Genomic DNA, 17,934 nt, shown 5'->3' with positions numbered 1-17,934 from the left:
GCGAAGGGGAAGCGGAGCGGAAGGGATGGGAAGGGAAGGGGTTGGCGCAGCACCAAGGCACTGCGCGCTCTGATGGGGGGGTGACGGAGCACGGCGTTGCATTGCAGAGCTGTAGAGGGAGGGGGCAGTGGCAGGGGGAGCCTGCCTGTGGTGCCACATGCCCTTGGGCCGGCACTGTTCTCCACTAGCTATTTCTTCTAACCAGAAGGAAAGCAATGATTGTGGGTGGGGAGCAGCTCAGCTGATGTGACTGAGGGTGCAAAAGAGAAGCACACTCAGCTGAGCATCTGGGCACAGAGGCTGTTGTCTCTAGACCGGTCCCATCTGGCACTGGGGTTGGCTCCCTCTTTAACTGTCACATCTACCAGCCAAAGAGTGCTGTGAATTATTCTTCTGTGACCAAACCAGAGAATCCTTTCATGCATTTTATCATTCTCACAAAAGTGCAGGTTTTCCAAAGTTCTTCCAAAACAAAGACCGTTCATTTAAATGTGTGCAGCATCAAAGTGGCCTATCACGCACAAACGTGTCACACAGCCTGAGATTTGCTTGCATTGCTCTGAGTTTCAAAGAGTATCTATGGACTTGATACAGCAGAAGAACAGATGTAGAAAATGTTATAGTGAGACTGAAAATCCACATGGGATTCTCAGTTGGTGTTTGCAAAATCCTTATAGACCATCAGTTATAGTGTAATGTTTCTCACACCCACCAAGTGCTTCACAGCTGGGGCACTATGCTCCACCATCCCTACCCTAAAGAAGTCTCTCCTTTCTCCTCCCCATCCAAAATGTCCAAAGATGCTCAGCTGCTCCTTTGAAAAGGGAGACAGCAAGGAGGGCTGGGACACAGCTGGAACCTGAAGATCAGAATACGGGGGAAGTTTGTGAAATTCAGACTCATGGAGAAGATGAGAAGCAGCCCCCCACCCCATGCATCAACTCTACGACTCTGGTATTTTGTACAGTGCCTGCTGTACTTTGGGCTTAAGAAAATATTTCATAACAGGGGAAGGATTTTCACCTCTTCATTGGTGGTGATCCCAAATGTGCCTTTTTGACCACAGTCAGCTGCATACTGCCACACACACACACAGGCCCCAAATATTTTCCCATCTGCAGCACTGAGCCGAAACCACACATGCTCTTCCATCTCTGGGGTTCCCTTATCTTAAGACCAAACAGATGGAGACGGGAGGTAGGAAAAACAGGGTCCTCTCTTGAATCTATTCCCTAATGCAACTCCTTCTTGCAGACTCACTGGAAAACCAGTCCTGCTTGTATAAACACAGACATGCATTTCATTCCATAGTGAATTCTGCTGTGGAAGCAACAGTCCTTTCCCACCTCTGGTGTCTCAAAGCACACAGTTTTAGTATTTTCAAATACGATGGTATACCAGAGAGGCCACCAACTGGCAGCGAGTCAGCTGTCTGTTGAGGGTACACCAAGGCTCTCTTTCCCAAGTGAAACAAACCAATCTCTTCAAGTGATTGGAGATAGAAATGAGTGTGTGTGTGTGTGGGAGGGGAAGCCTGCCCCAGTCCCTCTTCCCCCAGAACACTGGGTCATTCTAGATGGAGGAGGAGAGAAACATTTTGGCACTTTAAAAAGAATGTCCTTCCCCTGGCCTCCATGCCCTTTGTCATAATGCAACTGACCAGCAATGGTCTCCCCAAAATGCCACCTACTGATCTGGCAGCATCAGAGGGAAAAGATGCTGAATTGCAGCTATGGCAAACAGCTATCTCCTGTGAGCCCCCCAGCTTAGCTCACAATTGGAAGGGTTTGGTATATTTATTTTTTATTTCTATACCGTCCTTCCCCCAAGAGGGCTCAGGGCGGTTAACAACAATTTACAAATACAATTCTAATAAATACAATATATATATACATATTAAAATTTAAAACAATAAACCAGCAGTAATCAAAACTGATCAGATGGCGTTAGACATTACATATCCTCCCTCGGTGGAGGATACATAGGGAGGTCAGACTTGATGGTAAACTGTTGCAGTCCTCAACCATAGGACGGGCAAGCCATCTCTGGCTGTGATCACACACACTAAGACCGATTTCGCACTAGGCTTGTTCCTTTTGCTCCCAGTGCTTCTCTCTGTTTTTGCACAAGCTGCTTTGGAGCTGCGAGTTGGTGCAAGTGAGATCGTCTTACAAGTGGTTTCTGCTTGCCACAGAAAAGCAGCGCGCCAACTCGCAGCTCCGGGGCAGCTTGTGCAAAAACAGAGAGAAGCGCCGAGGGCAAAAGGGCTCTCCACCTAGAACAAGCCTAGTGCGAAATCGGTCTAAATAATGCACTTTCAATCCACTTTAAATGCACTTTCTAACTGGATTTTACTTTGTGAACCAGCAAAATCCAGTTGGAAATGGCACTGAAAGTGGATTGAAAGTGCAATATTTAGTGTGTGTGATTGTCTTACAGGCCCTGCAGAACTGTTTTAGGTCCCACAAGGCACAGATGTCATTAGGCAGAGAGTTCCAGAACTGAAAAAGCCCTGCTCTGGTTGAGGACAGCTGGATATCCTTTGGGCCAGGGATCACCAGGAAGTTCTTTTCTCCAAGAGGAGGGGAAAGTAACATGTTGCAGAATGTTTTGCGCACCTTTCCCTCTTCTGCCACAGCACTTCCATACTCTGATATATACTTTAAGATACATATTGAAGAGTAAGATTTGGTGAGTTAAATCCTCTGCTCGCTTGCATGAAGATGCCCTCCCAAAACCTCAGCAACCCCAAAGGAAGGATCCATAGAGACACTCCTCAGTACTATGCACAAAATGAAAGGACGGGCAGCCCCTTCCCCCAAGAGAATGATGCCCCTCAAACACTGTGGAGCACACTTCAGGTCCTATATGGGGGAGGCTGCAAAACAGCAAAAAAGTCCCATTCCAAGAGACAAGTATTTGCAAGTCACAGCAACCTCTGCAGACCCCAGCAGCACATCCCACCCCACCCCTTAGAAATTATACAAAGCACTGGTGTCAGAGTGCAAAGAGACAAGGTGTACTCACCTTCCATTGTGAGTTCTTCTAAAGGGATCCAGCAAGACATAGTTAGGGAAGAAAGAGAGAAAAAGAAAGTCAGTCATACTGAGGGTATTGTCTGGCAAACAAACTATGGGGTTGGGGTGGGGAGAGACAGCTGTAGAAGAAGAAGAAGAGAAAAAGAATTGTAGATTTATACCCCGCCCTTCTCCCTGAATCAGAGACTCAGAGTGACTTACAATCTCCTTTATCTTCCTCCCCCACAACAGACACCCTGTGAGGTGGGTGGGGCTGAGAGAGCTCTCCCAGATGCTGCCCTTTCAAGGACAACCTCTGCCAGAGCTATGGCTAACCCAAGGCCATTCCAGCAGCTGAAAGTGGAGGAATGGGGAATGAAACCCGGTTCTCCCAGATAAGAGTCCACACACTTAACCACTACACCAAACTGGCTTTGTACAGACAAAGGAAGCATTAACATGAAGCAAGGTGAAGTCACTGCCCCATGGGCCACTGTGAACTGAGGCAGTTGTCCAAAGCCTGCTGAAACTGTTCCACTTGTGCGTGATATGTCCTGGGTCTGTTCCTCATGTCTTATGACGGTACTGAAACTTCTTGTGGTGCACCTGCATGCTTCTCAGCTTCATGCATGTATATGTACAACAGCATCCCAGAGGCATCGTTACCCATTATTTCTTTACACAGAGAGTGATTAAAATGTGAATTTGCTGCCAGAGGATGTCGTGATGGCCAAGGAACAGACAGCTTTAAAAGGGGATTAGATAGATTTATGGAGGACAGCTCTATCAGTGGCTACTGGCCATGGTAACTGAGGGGAACATCCACATTCAGAGGTAGTCAGCCTTTGAATCCCAGTGTCAGGAGACAACATCAGGGAAAGGCCTCAAATCTATGACCTGTTGTTGGCCATCCAGAGGAACCAGTTGACGACTGATCTGATCCATCAGGGCTCTCCTTATGTTCTTACCCCCTTCTCCAGAACCATCCCAAGGGGCAGCGTGCATCATGACTGAGCCATGCACCAGACCATACCTCAGTCAGCTCACAGCCTAAGCCAGGTTTTCATCATGGTGCACACAACACAAAGCAGAGTGGCAAACACCTACCAGAGCAAAACACACACACAGGAACTGGGTATAGGAGGAGGAAAATGGTAGAGAGGACAGGTTTAGATAACTAGAACTCCCAAGTAGAGATGGCCCCTAACCAGCAACTGAAAGTAAGTTTGTGATGAATTTTTGCTAGTTCATGGTTTGCAACCTGAAGAGCTGCCATGACCTTCCATGAATTTTAAAGCAGTCCATGGCTGTTTCTGCAAAATAGAAAGCAGGGTTTTAAATGGCTCTGAGCCATTTAAACTCCTGCTTTCTGCTCCCTGCTGCTTTTTACAGGGAAACCCCTGCCTTCTTCTCCCCCTGTAAAGCAGCAGGGAGCAGAAAACAGGGATCACAAACTGCTACAAACGGGTTCTGTTTACAAACCAACCTCCTGTTTTGTAGCATTTTGTGGTTTGGGCACTAATGGAAATGAACCACAAAAATGTGGTACATGCCCATCCCTACTCCCAGACTCTCCAGCATGAACACCACACTCAGGAAAGTTTGGGCTATATGTATAATAAAGTTCAGAATCATAACTACATGAGGAATCCTTCCTCCACCTCCATCCCTTCCCAGCTCCATTTCTAGGGCTTGTGAATGTTTCCCTTTTAGTCTTCTCTTGTAATCAGTGTGTGTTGGGCTTTCTGAGAGTAGCTTGAGTGATTGCAGATACACTTTGAGCTCCCTGTTTGGAGGGACACAAATCCTTCAAAACACAGTAATCACGATGCCTGAGGTCATGCAGCAAAATAAGGTAGTATTAATTCTGAGGTGACTTCATGGGCTGTACCCACTGCAGACAGCTGAGGAGAGGAGTCCCATTTTTAATGCTTCCCCAAGTAAAAAGGTATTGCAAATAAAACAAAAATTAACTTGTGGAAAAGTTATACGCCAGCTGTTCTTGTTTTTTAAGCAGGGACTCACAGAAACACAGTTCTGGCTGGCTTGGTGTCAGGGGGTGTGGCCTAATATGCAAATGAGTTCCTGCTGAGCTTTTTCTGCAAAAAAGCCTGAGTGAAATGTTGGTGACGTCAGAAGGTGTAGTCTAATATGCAAAGGAGTTCCTGCTGGGCTTTTTCTACAAAAAAGCCCAAGTTACATGCATACACCAAACCTGAGACTAAAAGCATGACAAATTTCAAATCTGTAGAAACTGTGGGGACAATTATTTTGTGGGAAAGTTTCAAGTCTTCCCATTTTTGAGAGTTATTACCAGTGTTCCCTCTAAGTTGAGTTAGTGTGAACTAGCTCACAGTTTTTTAGCCCCTAAGTCACACATTTTTGTCTTAAACACAGAAAAAGTGGCCCCAGAGCAAAGAAATTTATGCAGTAGCTCGCAACTTTAATGCCAGTAGCTCACAAAGTAGAATTTTTGCTCACAAGACTCCACAGCTTAGAGGGAGTATTGGTTGTTACCTTGTTCAGATACTTCTAGAGACTGGGGAGTCTTTGGTGAGAACTGCACCATACTACAACCTCAGAGGGAAGTACTCCAAATACACCGAAACTGATTTTTCACTAGCAGTTGCTCCACCTTTTGGGCTTCTGCTTTCCCCAGCTCAAGCAGTCATTTCCCTACCAGTTGCTGCACAGGGCATTTTGATTCACAGTTCCCTCCAATTTCCCTCATGGCTTCCTGCTCTTGTTTTTTTTTAGAGATCCGGAAGCTGCAAGGGAAGGAGCCGTGGATCAAAATGTGCTCATGCAGCAACTGGTGGAGAATTGATTACTTGAACTGTGGAAAGCAGAAGTCCAGGCATGAAGCACCAGCTAGTGAGGAACTGGCCTGATGCTCCTACGACTGAGTCAATCACCAAATGAATACAAGACAAGCACGTAATTTGCATCTGTCGACGGGAGCACTGACTCTTGAAAGCTCATACCCTGAAACTCTTGTTGGTCTCTGAGGTACTATTGGATTCAAAACCTAACTGTATTACAACAGGCCAACAAGGCTACCCTCTGAAACATAACCCCCCATCCCTAATTTCCAAACAGAGTGTTCCAAATAAGGATTGGCTGGGTGCCCAAAGAACACTAGGGAGAGGAAATTCCAGCTATCCGAGAGTCAGTGTGGTATAGTGGTTAAATGTTGGACTAGAATCACCACAGTCCAGGTTCAAATCCCCACTCATGCCATGGAAGCCTGCTGGGCTACCTTGTGCCCAGTCACACACTCTTGGCCTAAGCTACCTCACAGGGTTGTTGTGAGGATAAACCAGGAGAATGAGGTTAAACCTCTCTGGGTCCCCACTGGGGTGAAAGTGAGGGTATAAATAAAGTAAATAAAAATAATGGGATGCTCTTGAAGTATATAGCAAAACTATGCATTTAAACCACCACCCCTTAAAGTTGGAGAATGGGGTGTGTGCATACATTCTGTTCTCATGGTGTCTTGGAGCATTTAACTGTCTGCAACACGTGACTTCCACGGCCAAGGCTTGCTTTGAGGCTGAAAAGAAGGGAAGGCATTGGGTAAGGGGTGGTGGGAGCCCTACATCCAGTGCCTCACCCTCAACAGTATCCATCTTGTAGTTTACAATATTTCCAGGAGCAGGAATTGGTCTCAGGTCTCTTTCCTCACCCAACTGAAGCCCATTTCCCTCTCCTCCCATAGGACATCTCTGCTGGAGCTCGGCGCTTTGAGGATCTGCCTGAGGGTGGAGAGAGCAGCTCCACCTCACTACCCACCGTGCCCAATTGTCCCTGTTCTTGGTCACCAGAAAAAGGAGGCAGCACATGCACCCACGCAAAGCCCTTGAGGTAGCTGCCACCAACTTACCCCCTCACTGTTATAGGCAAAGTCAGAGAGGGGAAGCTCTTTCCTCCTTATTATTCTATACCTTTACAGAAACTGCAGATCTTAATCTTTCCAGCAGCTCCACTAAGAAATGACTCTTGCATTTCTCAAGCATACATCTATTCTTCTGGCTGCCAGAGCCTTTCCCACAAAGCCTTAAACATGGTACTGGCATCAGAGGTTGGCACTGTTGGACACCCACCAAGATCCACTTCCTGGGCTAGGTGGCAGAAGAAGCCCTTGAGTCCTGCTCTTATAATAATTATAATTATTTTACATCCGTATGTGTAGTATAGCCAGGAGATCCTAAGATTGTCTGGCAGCCAGAAGTTCTAGTTCTCTTAGCATAATGCACCACTAGGTGGTGAGCTAGACTTGTTTTTAAGGCAAGAAACATTTTGGAGGTGGTTTGCCATTGCCTACCTCTGCATCACACCCCTGGTATTCCTTGGAGGTTGCCCATCCAAATATTAGCCAGGGCTGACCCTGCTTAGCTTCCAAGATCTGATAAAAATCAGGCTAGCTTGAGCTATCCAGGTCAGGGCTGGTCCTAATGTTGCCACCCACTGACAGTGGTCAAAGAGGCAAGTCGCAAAACAGATAGTGGGCAGTTGATAGAAATGGCTGCCCCCACCCCCCCAAATCTACTCACTGGCTCACTCTCTTGCTTGGCCCACGGAGAGGAGACAACTGAGCAGACGAGAGGAGAATGTAGGAGCGAAACAGCCCTCCCCCCGCTTCAGGGTCATCTGAAAGTGGGGGGAGGGGAGGAAAATGTCTGCTGGGAACCACGTTATTCCCTATGGAGATTTATTCCCATAGAAAATCATGGAGAATTGATCCGCGGGTATCTGGGGGGGGCTGTTTTTTGGGGTAGAGGCACCAAATTTTCAGTATAGCATTTAGTGCCTCTCCCCAAAATACTCCCCAAGTTTCAAAAAGATTGGACCAGAGGGTCCAATTCTATGAGCCCCAAAAGAAGGTGCCCCTATCCTTCATTATTTCATATGGAAGGAAGGAATTAAAAATGTGTGCCATCCCTTTAAATTTGATGGCCAGAACTCCCTTTGGAGTTCAATTATGCTTGTCACAGCCTTGATCTTGGCTCCACCCCTAATGTCTCCTGGCACCACCCCCAAAGTCTCCTGGCTCCACCCCCAAAGTCCCCAGATATTTCTTGAATTGGACTTGGCAACCCTACTAAGGATGTCTCATTCAAAGACCTCCCAAAAATGGAAGCACCAGAGGCCCAGTGACAGCTTGGCTGACTCAGTATTGGAACTGTCACCAGTGTTTGTTATAGTGAGCTTCATGCCACGTTTTTGGATCCATGGGGCAAAAACATCCCATTTTCTGACTCTTTTGGGAATCAATGTACCTTGGAGAAATCTGGATTTCAGCTTTCTAGATGGCCTGGAAATACTTCAGCCGTTAGGAATTACCTTAGCCATTCTGAGCACGCCCCCTCCCCTCCATTTTCAATTTGTCTTGTAGTCAGGGAGTCTTGAATTATGCGTGCATCAAATTTCAGATCATATGCAATGAGCCTAACAATGCTGATGCTCTATGAGCGAGTCAGTCAGTGAGGCCTTTCGATCTTTAGATGTGCCAGATTATAAAACATATGGGCAATATTACAATGCCCTGAGCTGAATAGCCCAAGCTAAGCAGAACTGGCCCTAGCTAGTATTTGAATGGGAGACCTCCAAGGAATAGCAGGGTCACAAGACAGAGGCAGGCAATGGCAAACCACCTCTGAATGCCTCTTGCCTTAAAAACCCCACAGGGTTGCCGTAAGTCACTTTCCACCAGCAGCACGATTATAATATATGTAATATAATTGTTATTGCATCTTGTTCAATTTTGTAATCCTCCTTGTTTTAAAAAGAAAGGCAGACACAAATAAAGCAAGTCAGTAAAGAAAGGATTCTTTTTCTCTTTTGCAATGGACAGCCACGCCCACTTCACAGATCTACATGACCTTTTCCGTGTCCACCAAGTAAGGACCAATAACACACAATGCTAACAACAAGAGTGCTTCTGAGCTTGCCTGGAGCACCCTTCCTCTGTGATGCATGACCGTGATAAACTGTGTGTACTTCTTAAGAATGGAGGCAGACCAAAGCATAAAAGGATCCTGAGAGCGGAGCTATTATCAGCCATTATTATCCAGGGACAATTAAAAATGCACATGTCTTGTTGGTGATTAATGGCTTAATCCATTCGATTTATTGGTTTATGCTTTCAGGCCAACAGGATTCATATTTTAAATTCTGATTACAAACCTCCATCGGACCTGTTTGCAAGCCTCTTTAAAACCCCTGCTGTCAACACCTTGACTAATTTTCCCGAGGCCCCATTAGTTGCACTGAGCGCACACGCAGACACCCTTGATCCAAACACACAGCCATCTCTCGGAGCTGAATTTGCAGTTCAGGGTTTTATAGCACTGCTGGGTGAGGAGGCAGGTTCTTTTTCAAGCTAATATTTTGAACGAAATCACTTATTTATCTTGATAGGCATGGCTTTCTGGCCTTTCCTTATTATTGAAGCTTCACACACCTTTACTTTTTAGTTAGAATTTTACACTACTGACCCCATCTACCATGTAAGAATGTAAGCAGAGCCCTGCTGGATTCTGACCAGTGGTCCATCTAGTCCAGCATCCTATCTTACACAGAGGCCTCAGCCAGTTGCCCTGCGGGGCCAGAAGGAAGGGCACAGTGGCCAAAGTTGCCCCAATGATCCCTTCTAGCACTGGTAGAGGCTTTCTGCCACTAGATATGGAGTTTCCCTTCCGGCACCATGACAAGTAGCCATTGATAGGCCTACAGGACCTTTGTGTTACTCAGTGGTCATATGGTGTACCCATGATTGGTTGCGTTTTGGGGTGGGCGGATATCACTCCTACCAATACTCTTATATGCCAGTACATTTCCTCTGGGGAGGCTGACCACCTGACCCAATTTCTGCTGCAATCTTCTGCAGAATTACACCCTTCTAAGGCCTGCCCTGTTGTTGCCTCAAATGCACAGAGGTTTGTGTGTGTGTGTAAAATGCCATCAAGTTGCAAGCAACTTCTGGTGACCTTGTAGGGTTTTCTAGTTAGTTGTTAATATTTTTGTATTGTATTCGTGTGTGTGTGCACTGGGATGTCATGGTGACTTCTGGTGACTGGCCCCTGCTGGGGTCTGGAGGATATTCAGGGAGATGGCTGAATAAAGCCTGCCCCTGTCCTCCTGGCTGCTAGTATTCCAAGGAGATCTCTAATCCAAGAACTTGCAAGAGTCATGAATAAAGCTGAATAAAGCCTGCCCCTAGAATCATAGAGTTGGAAGGGACCTCTAGGGTCATTTAGTCCAACCCCCTGCACAATGCAGGAAATTCACAAACTTCTCCCCTAAATTCACAGGATCTTCATTGCTGTCCTCCTGACTGCTGGTATTCCAAGGAGATCTCCCAACCAAGTACTTGCCAGAGTCAGCCCAGCTTAACTTCCAAGATCTGGCAAGATCAGGCTTGCCTGGGCTATCCAAACCAGGGCAACCTCATAGGGTTTTCAAGGCAAGAGACATTCAGTGACAGTTTGCCATTGCCTCCCTCTGCATGGTGACTTCCTTGGTGGTCTCCCATCCAAATACTATCTGGGGCCAAACCTACTTAGCTTCTGCTTAATGATCTAAGGAGATCGGACTAGTCTGGGCCATCCAGGTCAGGGTGCACAGAGATTTTCTGTCTCTGATTATGGAGCTCCACCACTCACATGTATCTCTTAGAGGGGAAGACTGAAGCAAAGTCCCATTTATTGATTTTAAAAGGAAATAAAGTCCACCTGTGAATCAGTTGTACAGAAATGCCTGCTTTTTCTTCACCCACCTTGCAATGATGGGCAAGGAGGGCGGGAAGAGATGGTCTGCATCACAGTGCAGATATCAAAGGCTCCGAGGACCTGCAAGCAGAATCCACCCGGCAAGCCCCAACCTAGCCAAACCTTTGCCAGCTGTTCCTCACCTGACAGCACTGCTTTGATGGTGCAAACATCAGACATTGCTCAGAGCTAGAAGGCAGAAAAGGAAGCCTGAACTCCTCAGCAGGGAACTAGACAAAGCACTCCAGCTGCCAGCCATCTGAATCCAGGTCTCCCCCCCCCCCCCCGCCTCCACCTTCAAAGGGCACTCTGACCACTCTCCCTTTCCTCTGCTACTACTGAGGGTCCTTGGCATCTCAGTTACCTGTAAAGATCTCTTGCACTGCTCATGAGCATATACAGACATTCAGCAGCATAAGGAAAAGGACCAGAAGAGAGCATCTGAGACAACGGTGACAGCCACCAGGGCAAGACGGTCTGCAAGGAGGATGTCAGTGGGTAGTGGGTGAAGATTTCCATGCCACAAGCCCCAGACCATGCCCTTAGATCCAGGGGAACAGCAACCCACATTCGCCTTCCTGTTACTCTCCCCTCCTAAATTTAAAATTCTCAGTCTCTGTGTTTGCCCATGCATGTGTGCATTCATGGCTTCTGGGCTCCAGCCATGCCTCCCCTTCCCCACAACTCTAGGATGAGGTGGGGGGCAGACAGTGGGTTCTACCCCTTCTTCCCACTTCCACTCAGGGGCCTTTACTGAAAGGAGAAATGGACAAGTCTGGAAACCCAGCTCAGGGTTGGAACATTTTCCCTATGAACATAAGAACATAAGAGAAGCCATGTTGGATCAGGCCAATGGCCCATTCAGTCCAACACTCTGTATCACACAGTGGCCAAAATTTTTTATATATATATGCACTTTTTCCAATGCTATAATATCCTTTTTGAGGTGCGGTGACCAGAATTGCACACAGTATTCCAAATGAGACAGCACCATTGATTTATACAGGGGCATTATGATACTGGCTGATTTGTTTTCAATTCCTTTCCTAATAATTCCCAGCATGGCGTTGGCCTTTTTTTTATTGCAATCACACACTGTCTTGAAGGAAGGTTAAAGTGCTTGGGGCTTTTTAGCTTGGAGAAATAATGACTGAGGGGTGACATGATAGAGGTTTACAAGAATATACATGGGATAGAGAAGGTAGAGAATGAAGTACTTTTTCCCTTTCTCACAATATAAGAACTCATGGGCACTCAATGAAATTGCTGCTCAGTCAGGTTAGAACAGATTAAAAGGAAGTACTTTTTCACCCAAAGGGTGATTAACACATGGAATCCACTGCCACAAGAGGTGGGGGTGACTACAAGCACAGACAGCTTCAAGAGGGGATTGGATAAACATATGGAGCAGAGGTCCATCAGTGGCTATTAGCCACAGTGTATTGTTGAAACTCTGACTGGGACAACAATGCTCTGTATTCTTAGTGCTGGGGTGGGGTGGGGGGGCAACAGTGGAAGGGCTTCTAGTGTCCTGGCCCCACTGATGGACCTCCTGATGCCACCTGGGTTTTTGGCCACTGTGTGACAGAGGGACTGAATGGGCCATTGGCCTGAACCAACATGGCTTTTCTTATGACTTACTGCTTCCTTGCCCATAGGTGGAGGGAACACACAGGAGATTCTTTAGTTTGCCATTATCCATCAAGTTTTTATCTGGCCCCTTCCTCCAAGGAGCACAGAGGAACATAAAACTGATCTTTCCCTCTTCCATTTTATCCTCACGACAATCCAGCAAGAGAGGCTGGCTGAGAAAGAATGACTTGGCCCCAGTGAGCATGAGGACTACATGGGGATTCAAACCTGGCTCCCTGAGTGCCTAGTTCAGTAGTCCCCAACATGGTGCTAGTGGACACCATGGCATCCACAGATACTTTTCCTGGTGCCCACCAACTGCTTTAGAAAGTGAGTGAGGCTTTTGCCCAGCAGGGCTTCTGAATGGCTATGCAAGTTAAAAGGCATGATGTTAACCAGACCTTCTGCCTGAAATGCTGAACAGGTACTATTAGAGTTATATATAACATTACTCCCTAACATTCTGAGGTTAGCTCCACCTCCTGTGGCAGCCATTTTGTTATTGTGCCCACTGCTTGTGTCAGAATTCCAAAGGTGTCTGCAGGCTAAAAACGGCTGGGAAGCACCCTGCCCTGGATAGCCCAGGCAAGCCTGATCCTGCCAGAACTCAGAAGATAAGCAGGGCTGACCCTGGCAAGGACTTGGATGGGAGACCTCCAAAGGAATACCAGCAGTCAGGAGGCAGGGGCAGGCTTTATTCAGCCACCACTCTGAATATCCTCCAGGCCCCCAGTAGGGGTCACCAGATGTCATCATGGCTTCCAGGCATGCATGCACATGCACAAAATACAAAAATACCCCCCCCCCCCGCCAAAACAAAACCCCGTTGGGGAGCCCTAGCTTTAGTTCAACTTTCTAAGCACTACACTGAGACCAGTTTTGCACTAGACCTTTAATCCTGGTTTAGCCCTGTCCGTTAACTGACATTCTACACAAGAATCAGGGAAACCAACACTACGACTCTATGATTTTAGTGTAGAATGTCAGCTTGGGGACAGGGCTAAACCAGGATTAAAGGTCTAGTGCAAAATTGGCCTCTGACTCTTAAACACCACTCATTTTAAAAAACAAGAAAGCGTATGTGGAGTTTTCTCCATTTCTTGAGGTCGCCAAGAAAGGCATCCAGGATGGAAACAGCAGGGGACGGTCAAGATGCAGGGAAGGGATTCGCTGAAGGTGGTCCGGATGCTGAAACCCATCTCTTCAGCAGTAAATAAAGCCAGTAGCAATTTGCACACTCACATAATGTAAATCACCCCGGGATGTGTGTGTGCATGCACATTATCCCTGGGTGTGAATTACCTACAAAAGAAGGCAGAAGCTGCTTCAAGCAGAGAAACAATAGTAAGGTCCATAGCAAAGCCAGCTCCATTTCCACACCCTCACATTTGGCTCTCTTCAGGGTCCCAGGGTCCCACCCAGTTGCTAGCTGTGGGCTCTTTGCAGGCTCAGCCCAGTCTCTGGGTTTTGTGGAAAGGGGCTTCCTCATTTCCACTCCAAGGAAGCTCAGATTTCAGCTGCCAAATTACAGGCTGCACCAGAGTACACAACTCCAATGTATCCCAGGGGGTTGGTTTTCAAAGGAAGGTCAAAGAAAGGAAGGCACTTTCACACAGCACACTGGTGACAAAATGAAACCAAAATAGTTGATGTTATTAATAGCAAAGCATGAATGCAACACAACATGCAGCATCATAGTAATTATTGGGGGGGGGGGGGGAGGAGAAGAGAGTTTCACCACTCTTCTCTCCTATATTATTTTTCCCCAACCTGCTGTAAGGCACAAAACTGGCTGTCTGCTTGCATCAGCACCGTGGACAGCAGCTGGGCCAGAGACAAAGGGCAGGGCAAGGGAAAAGCCTTTCAGAGAGGGCCAAAGAGAAACTCTCCAGCTTCACCCATCACCATCTTGTCATCACAGGGGCTAGCCGTAATTAGAAACAGGATACTGGGAGGCTTGGGCCTATAAGCCCTTAGATACACCCCCCCACCCCCCCCCCTTGCTGTGACTCATCAGTTAGGTTTTGTTCAGAAAGAATTAGTGGCAGGGAAGAACCCTCCCTCCTTCCAAGTCCAAAAGTCTAGCACAGGGGTAGCCAAACTGTGGCTCAGGAACCACATGTGGCTCTTTCACACATATTGTGTGGCTCTTGAACCTCCACAGCCCCACTGGCTGGGCTTGGAGAAGGTATTTCTCTCTTTAAATCACTGCATTTAAAGTTAAAGTTGCTTTTCCCACTTCTCTCCTCCCCATCTTCTTTCCTCCTTCCTTCCTTCCTCCTTCCTTCCTTCCTTCCTTCCTATCCTTCCTTCCTTCCCTTCCTTCCTTCCTTCCTTCCTTCCTTCCTTCCTTCCTTCCTTCCTCCTCCCTTCCTCCTTCCCTCCTGTTCTCAAGTATCTGACATTCATGTTTTGTGGCTCTTAGACATCTGATGTTTATTCTGTGTAGCTCTTACATTAAGCAAGTGTGGCCTCCCCTAGTCGTTTTCTTTGGAGCTCAGTGTAAAGGTTAGAGTGTTGAATTAAAGTTCTGGGAGACCCAGATTCAAATCTCCACTCTGCCTGAAGTCTGCTGGGTAATCTTGGGCCACTCATTTTCTCTCAGTCTCACCTACTTCACAGGGTTGTTGTGAGGGGAAAAATGAGGAAGGGGAAGCCATATATGCAAGCCTGAGCTACTCGGAAGGTGGCTAAAAATGCACTGGATTGTGGCTTGGCCCACTTAACTAGGAGGTGCTTGCTCTAGGGCCTTTTTATGAATGCCCATACTCTCTGGCTGCGATCACACAGACTAAATAATGCACTTTCAATCCACTTTCAATGCATTTTCCAAATGGATTTTACTGTGTGAACTTGCAAAATCCAGTTGGAAAGTGCACTGAAAGTGGATTGAAAGTGCATTATTTAGTCTGTGTGACCGCAGCATTGGACTGACCATGGGAAAGACTGATCAGGGGTCTGGCAGGGCTGGTAAGGCTCCCTGACCTCCCAAGAGACATTCTCTCTCTCTCTCTCATTGTAGAAAGAGATTTAAAATGGCAATGCAGTTGCTGCTCCTGTGGAATGCCTGCCTATCATACAACAGCTAAAGGAACAACCCTCTGCCCAGAACAATGGTGCCAACCACTGGGAGCACTAAGAATTCCCTGGGTGCCTCCTTGGGCCCTTATTTAAGCACCAAACAGGGATGGAGGCTCAGGAGAAGCTGCTGGCGTGAGCCTGTATCTTGGCAACTACAAACAAAAGGAAGGTGGCTAGAAAGGATAAGGAGCAATGGAGGGATGTGGTGACACCCCCCCCCCCAAGATTTTGTGTAAAGCTTCTCCTTTCTCCCAGAAGAATGGTCCGAGTCCCACATCCTCAGGGAGGGGGCAGCTGCAGGCTTGCTCCACTCTTGCCAGCAAGAAACCCTCAGGCCCTCTCTCCTTCCATGGCTGTCTGCGTTCCTGGAAAGGAACTGAATGGGGAGAAGGGGCTGAGTTGGATTTCCAGCCTTCTCCGCATCTAGAAATAGAATGACAGAAATATGCACAATCACATCTTTTATTCAGATGCAGCATGTTCCGGCACAGAGTATGAAAAGGGGGGGGGGGGGTTCTCCCCCTCTCTTAAAAATATTTCCACACACACCCCTTTCTTTTTAATTCAGGGACACAGCCTCGGCAAAACCCCCAATCAGATCTCGGCAGCGACAGAAGAGGGAATCAGTCCTGGCCTGCAGAGATGTCACATGTTCCCTTCAAGAGGGCAGCTGGACTGTGCATTTCGTGTACGCGGCCCAGAAAGTGGGGGTGTGAATGGGGAGGCATTGCCAGCACACAGGTCTTGCACTCTTGCCCCAGTCCCCTCCTTCCCGCACTCTCAAAAGAGCTCTCCTACTGCTGCCTGGCAGTGGCCAACAGGCATATGAGTGAGCCAGGGGCTGGGACCATGCTCCCAAGAGATGCTACATGGGAAAGAAGAGAGGACACAACCCCCCCCCCCTTCTGTCTTCTGGCAGTAAGCTTGGCAGCCGACCTTGGGCTGTCCTTGCAGGGGGAAAAGCTGGCAGGGCTTGGGGCCCCCTGTGACAATGGAAGCAACGTGGAAAAAGAAAAAGAAGCAGTACCCATAGTGGGAAGCAGAGCTAATGGGGGCAGGCAAGCAGACACCACTTGGGCACTGCCCACAGAATGGTGGAGAAGGAGGGAAGGAGAAAGACTGGTGCGAAGGCAGGGCAACAGAGAAAGAGGGAGAGTAAAAGAAAGACTGTATGAAAGGGGATGGGCAGAGAGAAGCAGCAGCAATGCAATTAAAGGAGCTGCTAAAGGGACCGTGAATGAAAAGGTAGGCGGTTGCTGGTTTGGGGGAAGTGAACTAATGAGATCCTGGCAGGAAAGAGAATTCTTAGATATTTGAGTAGATCAACAAAATGTTTTAAATTACTAAAATAAGAATGGGAGGGAGGAGATATACCAGTATTCAAACTGACCAGCAGGTCAGGATATTATCAGGGAGGAAAAGATTCTTAGTGCATGCTCAGAGATGCTATTATTAACTCTCTTGGCTCAGGCTTGGCACTGAAAACAGGGGGCAGGGCTAACATCCAGCTCCAATTAAAACTTGATTTTTTAAAAAAAAACCCACTGGAATTGAAAGACCCTTGGAAAAACTTCAAGGGCATCTTTGCATTTTTGTCAGGTCTTGTGGTAATAGGAGATATGAAAATGGAATGCTCACACACACACAGGCCACACACCCTTAAGACAACAGCCTCATAAATGCAGAGACTCAAATGTGATATTACATCCTGACCTTGGTAGCCTCTTCCCTCCCTGAGGGTTGGTTAAGGTTACTCAGCAAAGAGGGAAATGCACCCTGTGCATGCCTAGAGGCACTTTCTTTCATAACTACTTCACATGCTAGGCACTGTGCTCCGTTCAGTGTTCTCCTCATTCACCAAGAACCAGGGAGGTCAACTAACGAAGGGGTCCCTTCCCACTCTTTCGGAATGCACTGAAGGAGGAAGGAAGAACTCTGGCCCCATCAGCAACTGCAGTGCTGGAGGGGGGAGGCAGTTATCTTTCCAGACTCACTTATTCAAAACAAAAAGGCCTTCCATGTAATCAGGGCATTTTTTGAGCAGGAACTCGCAGGAACACAGTTCCGGCTGGCTTGGCATCAGGGGGTGTAGCCTAATATGCAAATGAGCTCATGTGAAACAATGGTGATATCAGGGGGTGTGGCCTAATATGCAAATGAGCTCCTGTGAAACAATGGAGCCGGCAGGGTGTGGCCTAATATGCAAATGAGCTCCTGTGAAACAATGGTATATCAGGGCATGGCCTAATATGCAAATGAGCCCATGTGAAACAATGGTTATATTGGGGTGTGGCCTAATATGCAAATGAGTTCCGGCTGGGCTTTTTCTACAAAAAAAGCCCTGCTTGTAATCTTTCTGCACCCTAAACTGGCACAAGCAAACTTCTTCCCCTCTGCTGGACATCAGAATCCTCCGGCTGCAGCTGCTCTGGGGA

General features: G+C 47.4%; 2 protein-coding genes across 2 annotated transcripts in view; both read right to left on the bottom strand.

Moving 5' to 3' along the window:
* Window positions 1-17,934, bottom strand: part of PYGM (glycogen phosphorylase, muscle associated) — a 234,100-nt gene that overhangs the window by 16,976 nt on the left and 199,190 nt on the right. The gene's annotated exons all lie outside the window — the stretch shown is intronic.
* NRXN2 (neurexin 2) overlaps window positions 1-17,934 on the bottom strand; it is a 468,353-nt gene that overhangs the window by 384,529 nt on the left and 65,890 nt on the right. Inside the window, exon 3 of the mRNA XM_060252607.1 lies at window positions 3,028-3,045. Within this exon, the coding sequence (XP_060108590.1) occupies window positions 3,028-3,045 (18 nt within the window). The remainder of the gene's footprint in view (window positions 1-3,027; window positions 3,046-17,934) is intronic.

Source organism: Heteronotia binoei, chromosome 1 (assembly GCF_032191835.1).
Source record: "Heteronotia binoei isolate CCM8104 ecotype False Entrance Well chromosome 1, APGP_CSIRO_Hbin_v1, whole genome shotgun sequence".
Lineage (NCBI taxonomy): Eukaryota > Metazoa > Chordata > Lepidosauria > Squamata > Gekkonidae > Heteronotia > Heteronotia binoei.
This window is presented reverse-complemented; position numbering and strand designations above follow the sequence as displayed.